This window comes from Leptopilina boulardi, unplaced genomic scaffold (genome assembly GCF_019393585.1).
Source record: "Leptopilina boulardi isolate dan_hultmark-lab unplaced genomic scaffold, ZJU_Lbou_2.1 LbouV2_376, whole genome shotgun sequence".
In the NCBI taxonomy this organism is placed as follows: domain Eukaryota; kingdom Metazoa; phylum Arthropoda; class Insecta; order Hymenoptera; family Figitidae; genus Leptopilina; species Leptopilina boulardi.
This window is the reverse complement of record NW_026137947.1, coordinates 211,512-222,661: the sequence shown is the minus strand read 5'-3', so window position 1 is coordinate 222,661 and position 11,150 is coordinate 211,512. Positions and strand designations below refer to the sequence as shown.

Below are 11,150 nucleotides of genomic sequence, written 5' to 3'. Positions count from 1 at the left end.
AAAAGAAAAGTATTGTCTGACTATATATGACTTTTACTACTAATACTACTACTACTACTACTACTACTACTACTGCTACTACTGCTACTACTACTACTACTACTACTACTACTACTACTACTACTACTACTACTACTACTACTACTACTACTACTACTACTACTACTACTAAAACATTACGTCTGACTAAATCTGCATTTTACTACTAAGACCAAAAATAGAAAATTTTCAAAATAACTGTTACGTTCGTTCGATATTGTAATATAAATTTATGATAATAATTGCTTCGTCTGACTAAAAACAGCTTTTACTACTTGAAACTTAAATTACAAGAATTTAAAATGACTAAAACTAACTCTTTCCACTAAAACTAAAAATTGAAAATTTGGAATTTTTTGATCTGATGAAAAACAACTTTTTCTACTAATTCAAAAATTGTAGGAATTGGAAAAATTATGTCTGACTAAACATGTCTATTACTACTTATTTTAACTATACTGAAACTTATAATAATAATAATAATAATAAAAAAAACAGAATTTAAAACACAGTGTCTGACTAAAACTCACATTTATGACTAAGCCAAAAAATTACATGATTTTTCAATACATTGTCTGACAAAAATTTGCTTTTACTACTAATACGAAGAAGTTACAAATATATAAAAAGTTCTATCTGACTAAAATTTGCCTTTACTACTGAGGCAAAAATTACAAGAATTTTTTAATATATTTTCTGACTAAAACTTGCTTCTACTACTTATACGAAAAAGTTATAAGAATATAAAACGTTTTGTCTGACTAAAACTATATTTTACTACTGAGAGTAAAAACATTTTATTTAAAAATAATAATTTTTACTATACTAAGAGGTAAAATAAAACAAAAAGAAAAGTATTGTCTGACTATATATGACTTTTACTACTACTACTACTTCTACTACTACTACTACTAAAACAATGCGTCTGACTAAATCTGCATTTTACTACTAAGACCAAAAATAGAAAATTTCAAAATAACTGTTACGTTCGTTCGCTATTGTAATATAAATTTATGATAATAATTGCTTCGTCTAACTAAAAACAGCTTTTACTACTTGAAACTAAAATTACAAGAATTTAAAATGACTAAAACTAACTCTTTTTACTAAAACTAAAAATTTGGAATTTGGAATTTTTTGGTCTAATTGAACACAACTTTTTCTACTGATTCTAACATTGTAGGAATTGGAAAAATTATGTCTGACGTAACATGTCTATTACTACTTATTTTAACTGTACTGAAACTAATAATAATAATAATAATAATAATAATAATAATAATAATAATAATAATAATAATAATAATAATAATAATAATAATAATAATAATAATAATAATAATAATTATAATAATAACAGAATTTAAAACACAGTGTCTGACTAAAACTCACATTTACTACTGAGGCAAAAATTACACAAATTTTAAAATACATTTTTTGACTAAAACTTGCATTTACTACTAAGCCAAAAAATTACATGATTTTTCAATACATTGTCTGACTAAAACTTGCTTCTACTACTTATACGAAAAAGTTATAAGAATATAAAACGTTTTGTCTAACTAAAACTGTCATTCACCACTGATACTAATTTGACAAAAAATTGTTTTACTATATCAGTATAAAAAAAAATCTAAAAAAGGTCTAAAAAAAATTTAAAAATAATCTAAAAATATCTTCAAATAGTCAAAAAAAAATCTAAAAATAGTCTAAAAAATGTCTGAAAAAAAAAAACTAAAAAAAAACATTGTCTAACAAAAAATTTCAAAAAATATTTTCAAAATATAACACTAGATATTTAACAGTGGCGCTATCTGTGCATAAAGAAATGTAAATTATTCTCAATCGATAATTCTAAGTTATCCTAGCAGCTTTTGGTTTGAATTCTCTCATAATCCTTGGCAGTGGCGACATCTATGAAAAATTTCTCAACTTACAAAACATTAATAACTATATAAATTTTTTAATGGTATATCCATAGAAAAATAATTCACATAATACCGACTGAAATCAATTTTAATTTTTCCTCAATTATTTACCATATGAAATAAAAATAAGAAAGAGAAACAAATTTTTTTTTATTGATTTCACATTTTTATTATAATCAACGGTATAAAATTTCTTTTTTATTATAATTTTTCAAATTATTGTACAAATAAACAATAAATTAACATTAATAGTATTAAATAGTTAATATAATAATTATATATATATATATATATATTATATTATAAAAATATTAATTTTATTTAAAAAAATATGGGAAAAAATATTTAACTCACATTTGTATATTTAAAAAAATAAATATGAAATTTATAATTTTTTAAACATGTTCATATTGATTTTTAGGATATGTGGAAAATAGATAATCGTTATCATTATTAGAAAATGTTTTTGAATTTGTTGTAATTGGCAAAATTTGTTTTGCATGAAGATTTTTTGTACCCATATGATTTAATGGTAATTGTGATTTTTCATGTAAATTATTTGTTGGCACGTATGATGGATATTTTAAACGAAATATTGGAATTGATTTTTCATGTAGATTTTCCACTCCTCGAAGTGGTTCCACGGCAATAATTACTTCGGCTTCATTTTCCTCATCGAGAAACTTTTGATCCGCATAAAGTTCAATCGGAGAGCAAAACGCTCCAATAATATTCAATAGCAGCAGAATCTAAAATCATTTTCAAAAAAAAAAAATTGTACAGAAAAATCATAATATATGAGAATTAATATTTTATTTTCAAATAAAATTCAGAAATGGTTTAAAATGATATTAAATTAATAATAATTTAATTTTTTTTTCAATTTATCTTCAATTTTTTGAATACTAATTTTTTTTTATGTTAATTATTAAATAGAATGATTAATTATTTACAATTTTTTTTTATTTTTTGTTTAACTGAAAATTTTTGTTTTAATTAAAAAAAAAAAAATTTTAAGTTTAATATTTAATAAATATAATAAGCTTGACATTTGATATATAGTAACATAAACTATTCAACTACACTTCATTGAATTAAAATAATAACAAAACGTGCTTTATTCACTGATATCAAAGTTGAACAAAACTATAGGAAATAACAATAACATTGTTTCTAATAAATATCAATATTCACTGGATATTTTCTGCTTATCATTTTCACTTTGATTTATTTACCATTAAATTAATTTTTGATTAATTAACAATAAAAAAAAAATTTAATTTAAAAATATATATTAATTAATTAAAAAAAAAAACAGAGGAGAAAATTTATAACTCTAGCTCTCACCTCGATCATGTTCCTTTGAAGATTCTCTTGTAACTATCCTCGGAATCTTCTCGATTTTATATCTATATACCAATACCGGTCTCTCTCGCTCTCATCAACAAGGATCATTTACCTTAAAACTTATTCATGAATTCGCTTCAGGCAATATATATGTATATATAAAAAGATTCAATAATTTAAAACAAAAAATAAATTATTTATGTCAATTTTTTTTAGCAAACTTAATAAAAAATCATTTATTAAAAAATAATTTTGAAAAAGAGGAAAAAATTTTTTTTTTTTCATTAAAAGACAAATTTTATTGCATTATCCTTTTTTTTCTAAAAATAAAATCTTATTCAAGAGGATTTGGTATAAAAGTTAATGTCATTATCTTTTGTGTATATGAATCTCAAATGTGAAAATGTGTGAGTGTGCGTATAATTGACACTCATTTTCCCATGAAGAGGCAAACTGAATGATATTGCGTGGGTGTTAAGAACTCACAAGTTCCTTGAACTTGCTATTTCCTCAAGGTCGATTCTCAAAGATTGTCGATTCCCGTTCAAATGATTTTGTTCCGATACCTTATTTGCAAAATTTTTACAAAAAAAAAAATATATATATATATTAAACTCATGCAAAATTAAACCTCTTAAAATTTTTTTTTTAATATATTAACATATATATTCGATAAATAATTTTTTTAAAAAATTTTTTCGACAAAATGTAAAAATTAATTTGCAGAAAAACTTAATTGTAATTTAACTGATTATAATTAAAAATTATATATACAAACAGAAAAATTTGCTAAAAAAAAAAATTTAAGAATGGATAAATAATTTTGGCCGACCAAAATTTCCTTTTTCTACTTATAAAATTAAACTTCAAATTATTCTACGGAAAATTAATTTTTTCTGACAAAATCTACTTTTTCTACTTAAAAATTAAATTTCTAGTAATACAATAGATTCTACTTAAAAATTAATTTTTTCTGACAAAATCTACTTTTTCTACATAAAAATTTAATTTCTAGTAATACAATTGATTCTACTTAAAAACTAATTTCGTCTGAACATAATAAATGTTTTCTACTTAAAAATTTAATTTCTAGTAATACAATAGATTCAATTTAAAAATTAATTTTGTCTGACAAAATCTACTTTTTCTACTTAAAAATTTAATTTCTACTAATACAATAGATTCTACTTAAAAACTAATTTCGTCTGAACATAATAAATGTTTTCTACTTAAAAATTAAATTTCTAGTAATACAATAGATTCTACTTAAAAATTAATTTTTTCTGACAAAATCTACTTTTTCTACATAAAAATTTAATTTCTAGTAATACAATTGATTCTACTTAAAAACTAATTTCGTCTGAACATAATAAATGTTTTCTACTTAAAAATTTAATTTCTACTAAAGCAAAACATTATTCTACTTAAAACTAATTTTGTCTAGCCAATTTTTCTAATGAAAAACTTAATTTCTACTAATAGAACAAAATTATCAACTTAAAACTAATTTCGTCTGACAAAATCTTTTCTTTTTCTACTTAAAATTTGCAAAAATTTACTAAATTTTTTTTTTTAATGAAATCTAACTTTTTTTCTACCCAAAAAAATTTTCTACCTTAAACAAATAATATTAAAAAGAAAGTAAAAAAAAAAATTCTGTACTTGAATAAATGATCCATTATCACTGGAAAACATAAAATTTCATAAATCATGAGAATTAATATCAAAAAAAAAAAAAAAATTCTCAAAACCAGTGAAATTGGAAGAATAAAATTTTTTTGTGACGTTTTCGAGAATCAATTTTCGATTCACTTTGTAGTGTATAGTCGTCTTCGTCGTCGTTCATGACGTGTATGGTAAATATTATTATTTTGCAAGCCAAATAAAATCGACAAGAATAAATCGATATTTAAGCCGAGACGCATATATATATATATATATATATATATATTTACATGAGATTTTTTAGCAGGTCTTTTGAAACTCTCTTTGATGACGTACGTTACTTATGGTGATTTAATGCATTTACGTTTACAAAGTGTGTATACGCGCAAATTTCATTATTTAACGTTATATATACATTTCAGATATTTATAACAAAATGTACTTAGAATTTCACAATTTTTTTTTTTTTACTATGAAAAAAAAGAATTAGATTCAAATATTTATTATTGCAAAAATTTTGAGAATTTAATTTCTATAAACTAATTACTGAGAAATTTTTTTTTTAAATTAATAAACACTAAATATATATATATATATATATTTTTTTTTTTTTTGAATGAAAAGACGGAGAAAAAATTGACACTCAATAAACTTGAATGACTTTGTCTTTAGAATATTTGATTGTCTTTTTTTATTATAGAACTGTGACCCGAGATTTTATCGATATATGTACAACAAGAAATAACAATGGCGAGGTTGCGATTTTGTACTTACTTTTTTATTTATTTACCTTGACGTATCATTAAGTGACGCGATGATGTAAAATGCTTCTATTCATAGAAATTATCGAGTACCTGTAAGATAATGCTAAACGTAGTTTTATATACATTAAAAAATAATAGGGCATTTATCATTCTTGAATCGATAGTTAAGATTTTTAAATTTCCCTTATATTTTTAGAAGTGCCGTTATATAGAATATATATATAACTTTCTATGTACTTGAAAAATAAATATCTTTATATTCAATGTGACAAAAAAAGAATTAAATAAATATTCTTTTTTTTCAAAGATAAAAAAAAAATTATAAAAGTGAAAAAAAAATAAAATCTAATTATGTTCAATATAAAATTTATTGTTTAATATTATACAAAATAAATTTGTTTATATTCTTTTAATACTTTTTACTATCTTATTGTATACAGAGTGAAATTATTTTACCCTTTTATAATAAAAAAAAATATATATATATATATTTAAAAATTGACCACAATTATTTTTTTAAAAATCATTAATTAAAATCGAAATTACAAATAAATAAAAGTTAAATAACATTCCTTAGCTCAATGATTAAAAATTCAAAATAAATAAAAAAAAAAAATTAACTTTCGTCAAATTTTTTTCTTTCTACTCAGAATTAGAAGAATCATCATTAGGATAGCAACTGGAAGCAGATGATGAAATTGACTCGTTACAATTTGAACAAGAACAACTGCCACTATATTCACTGTCATCAGATGATTCAGAATCATCATTACAACATGAACATGAGCACTCCGATAAACAATCACATTCAGTGCATTGACATACATCTGATGAATTTGTTGAAGTTTCATCATTATCATCAGAATTTGATTCTTGTTGTTCATCCATCTTAACTGATTTTAAATTAATAATAATAATAATATAACAATAACAATAATAATAATAATAATAATAATAATAATAATAATAATAATAATAATAATAATATAACAATAATAATAATAATAATAATAATAATAATAATAATAATAATAATAATAATAATAATAATAATAATAATATTAATACAAAAATAAAACTCACGATATTGTTTTAATTCTGGATTAGAGCTCAAATCGAGTGTTTTTAATTGTTTAAATAAATATTTATTAACTTTCATCACTGCTTTCATCATTTTTTTCTCATAACGTGCTTCTCTTTGTTTACGTAAAATTTTCGAATTTATATCATGTTTTGTTTTTTGAGTCCTTTTTACTTCATTTTTCTCTGAGGGGGAAAAAAAATCATAAATATTTTGATTTTAATAAAAAAAAAAAAAAATTTTATATAGAAAATAATTTTTTAATATAATAATTGTTATTGCAAATGAAAATTAATTAAAAAAATGTTATTAAAAAGTTAAAAAAAATCTTTCATATTTAAAAATTAAATTTTATCAATTTTTTGACATTAATTTAATTTGATTTTGAATTTGATGAAAATTTTAAAATTCAAATCACATTTTACTTGTCTATAACAAACCTGAATGGGATTTAGGAGAAATAGTCATATTTGATAATGATTCTGTAATTTCCGCAATATTATCATTTATTTTATCTTTAGATGAAGATGCCTCGACAGTTGTTTCCAAATGTTCATGAATTTTTTCAGAATATTCAAAATTTTTTTGTATATTTAACAAATCTGATTCATAATTTTTTATTTTTGATATAATTTTCTTCTCTTTTTTAATTTCTTTTTGATTCAGTAAAATCACTTCTTCATTATTATCGGGAGATTTTTCAATTTTTTCTTGCTCTAAAATAATTATATTCAAATTAAAAAAAAAAAAAAAGAAATTAATTAATTAATAAAAAAAAATGTTTTTAAGGAAATTTAATATTTATTTAAAATTTTATTTTAACGTACCAAAATGTGAATAAGAATTATTATAATTGCCATTTAATGACTCATTAATAATTGTTTTCTCATTATCATTTTCATTATCTTCAAATGATAACTCATCAATTGTATCCAAAGTTGCTTCTAAATATTCGTGAGTTTTTTCAAAATATTCAAAATGTTTTTGTATTTTTAAAGAATCAGATTCATGATTTTTTAATTCTGATATCATTTTATTCTCTTTTTTAATTTCTTTTTGTTTTAGTAAACTCTCTTTATTGTTTTCAGATTTTTCAATTTTTTCTATTTCTAAAATAAATTTACAAATTAAAAAAAAAAAATTAAGGAATTATAATTAATTAAAATTTTTTTAATAATAACTTTCTTTAAATTAATTTAACATACCTGAATGTGAATTAGAATGATTGTAATTGAAATTTTCATTGATTATTTCTTCATTATCATTTTTATTTTCTTCAAATACTGACTCCTGCTGTTGAATTGAATCCTTTTTAAATTTATCATGAACTTTTTTCAATTTTTTTTCTTTTTTTTCTTTTTTCTCCTTTTTCTCTTTTTTCTCTTTTTTCTCTTTTTTCTCTTTTTTCTCTTTATCAATTTGATTTTTATCATTATCTTCTTTTTGTTTCTTTAAAGTTTTTTCACTCTTCTCTGTTTTCGATGTTGACTGTTTTTTAATTACTTTCTTTTTTACAGCGCCCAATGATTTATCATTAGCATTTTTTTGAGAATAAATATTTTCCTTTTCGATATCATCATTTGACATCAATAAATGACGAGTTACTGTTTTTTTTGTTTCGTCATATTTTTTTTTATTTTCAATATTTTTAAAAATTGATTTATTGAACGAATCAGGTGACTTGATTTTTTTACTTTTTATATTTGTGCAAAAATCTTCTAAATCAGACTCTTCAATATCAAGGGCAATTTTAAATTGTAGATAATCATTTTTTTTAAACATTTTCCTCGTAACACTTGATTCTTCTTTTTGAGAATTCATGTTTTTTTTTTAAATAAATAAATTTAGTAATTAATATAAATAAATAAATAAATAAAAAATGTAAAAATTTGCAAATATTCCAAATTATTTTAACTAAATTTCTCAATTACTTTCTGATTTCAATTACTTTTACTGACTAATAACAGAAAATTAAAATTCCTTTTATTTGCCCACAGAAATTAATTGTAAATATTATGGGTGTTATTCAAAATTTTTCTCTTATGAAATAGTGACGTTATTATACGTCACATAATATGGATTTTATATAATAGTTTAAGAATTTATAATTCTTTATTTTTTTTTATCATTCTCTAACGTCACATTTTTCAAAATCAATGCAAATTGAAGCAAACAGGTGGAATTTTCCACCTGTTTTATAACATGCATTTTTTTTGTCATTTTTTTTTTTTTTTTCATTCTTTATTGACGTCATCTAACTATGAATGAAATTTTGTTGTATCAGTAGACTATGATGTGATACATTTCTTTTTAATTCATTTTATTATTCTTTCAAGTTGGGAAAATTTCTGATAAAAATTCCCCCCCCCCAAAAAAAAAAAAATTATTCTTTTTGATAAAAATTTTTCCAAAGCCCTATATTATTTTTTTATAAGGAATTCTTTCTACTCTCTCAAAATGCTTTGATTTTTAATTTTAATTATTTTTATATAAAAAAAAAACAGGGAATTTTATATCAAATACAATTTTTTTTTACAAGACTTTTAAACTGTATTTGAAATCTACTAAATTTGAAATTCATGACTTTTTTTTATAAGTATTCTTTGATAACTTTCGATTTTGAAAACATTTATTAATATAAAAAAAATATTATTCTTACTCAATATTTTTATATAATTTATTTAATGTATAACAATTAAAGATTTAATAACAAATTGTTTTTTAAATTTAAATTCTTTTACATAAAATAAATAAAAAGTAAATTTTTTGTTTATAAACATAAATTTTAAATGAAAAATAAATTTTATTACAAATTTTAAAGTAAATTCAAATAATTGAATTGAAAATGATATAGTCAATATTTGTAAAATTCATTGGATGTTATATAGACAATAAATTGAATGTAACATTCAATATATATTCTGTTGACATTTTTCCTAGTATAAAATGTATTTCTTTGAAACGTGGGCTTTTGAAAAAAAAAAAATCTAAGTTTAATAATAAACAAAACAATACTTCAAACATAATTTGAGACATATTCATAGAAAAGTGACGTCAACGATTAAGAATTGGCATATATTGTCGATTATAAACTGTAAACTTTTTGTGAATAACAAAAACTGTTCCGATGAAATCGATAGTGTTTAAAATTTTGCTTTCCAAGCAAAAATTCGATTTTTTAAAATTTACTTTAACAATAATTCAATTTTTAAATTGATTTTTTTTTTTAATATTTTGAAAATTTTTTTATGTTATTTCAAAAATGTCAACAATTTCCATACATAGAAATATATAGAATTTGAAATATAATGAACTTTAAAAAAAAAAAAAAAATTATGTGTCTGCTTTCTATTTAAATAGTCGATTGTGGATATTAACAATTCGATTACCTTCACCTACTCTTTGAAAGGTCTCTCTCAAGAAGTCGAGTTTTCTTTTTTTTTAAAAAAAAGGTCTTGAGTTTTTTTTTCATAAAGAACAATGCAATATACAATAACTTATTTTTATTTACCAGGTCAAAATAGATGAAATAGAAGATATTTATAAATATCCATTGATAGTGAAAATTCAAAAAAATTATATTTCTGAAAATTTCAATAATAATTAATTTAAAAAATTTGCAATTACATTAAAATTATATAATTTAATTTAATTATTATTTACTAAACAATTTGATTATTTAATTATTGAATAATCTCACAGGTTAATTAAAAATTAATTTAAAAAATTAATATTTTTTTTAATTATTTAATAATTAATTTAAAAAAAAAATTAATGTTTTTGTTTAATTAATTTTAAATTATACACGGGAATAATTAAAAAATATTTCTATCTCATACTTGTCAATAAAATTTTGTTTGACGTTTTTCATTCTTTTAATCAAGTTATGTTTACTTCATTCTAAAAAGTGAACGCCCACATTTCAGTTATACGGATATTATTCATCATTGTTCTACAAAGTATTGATTTTCATTAAAATCTTCTCATACCATATTTTCATTATATATATATATATATATATATATATATATCTATATATATATATATATATATTGTTATTCTTTTTCATAAAGAAATTGTAATTTTAAACGTCTCATAATGTCAAAGTATAATTCATTATTTCCAGTTTCTATTTTTATAATTAAATAAAATACACGAAACCAAATATAAATATATATTTGTGCAAATATATTACGCTAGAAATAAATAATTTTTTTTTACAATTCTTAAAAAAAACTTTTAAACGAAATATAAACAAATAATAAAAAAAAGTTGCAAAAATTTTTTGGAAAAAAAAAATAGAAAGTTGGTTAAAATAAATTACTA

General features: G+C 20.3%; 2 protein-coding genes across 2 annotated transcripts; both read right to left on the bottom strand.

Annotated features, from left to right (window-relative positions):
- Positions 1–2,152: 2,152 nt before the first annotated feature.
- On the bottom strand, positions 2,153–3,475 carry LOC127287846 (uncharacterized). Its single transcript, XM_051314968.1, has 2 exons — positions 3,315–3,475; positions 2,153–2,716 (listed from the first exon to the last, which is right to left on the bottom strand). Exons 1-2 carry the CDS (start codon positions 3,321–3,323, stop codon positions 2,363–2,365), a joined length of 363 nt encoding a protein of 120 aa, XP_051170925.1. The 5' UTR covers positions 3,324–3,475; the 3' UTR covers positions 2,153–2,362.
- Positions 3,476–6,092: 2,617 nt separating this feature from the next.
- LOC127287856 (myb-like protein X) lies at positions 6,093–8,788 on the bottom strand. Its single transcript, XM_051314978.1, has 5 exons — positions 8,030–8,788; positions 7,652–7,933; positions 7,265–7,540; positions 6,827–7,009; positions 6,093–6,636 (listed from the first exon to the last, which is right to left on the bottom strand). Exons 1-5 carry the CDS (start codon positions 8,643–8,645, stop codon positions 6,386–6,388), a joined length of 1,608 nt encoding a protein of 535 aa, XP_051170935.1. The 5' UTR covers positions 8,646–8,788; the 3' UTR covers positions 6,093–6,385.
- Between the last annotated feature and the right edge of the window lie 2,362 nt (positions 8,789–11,150).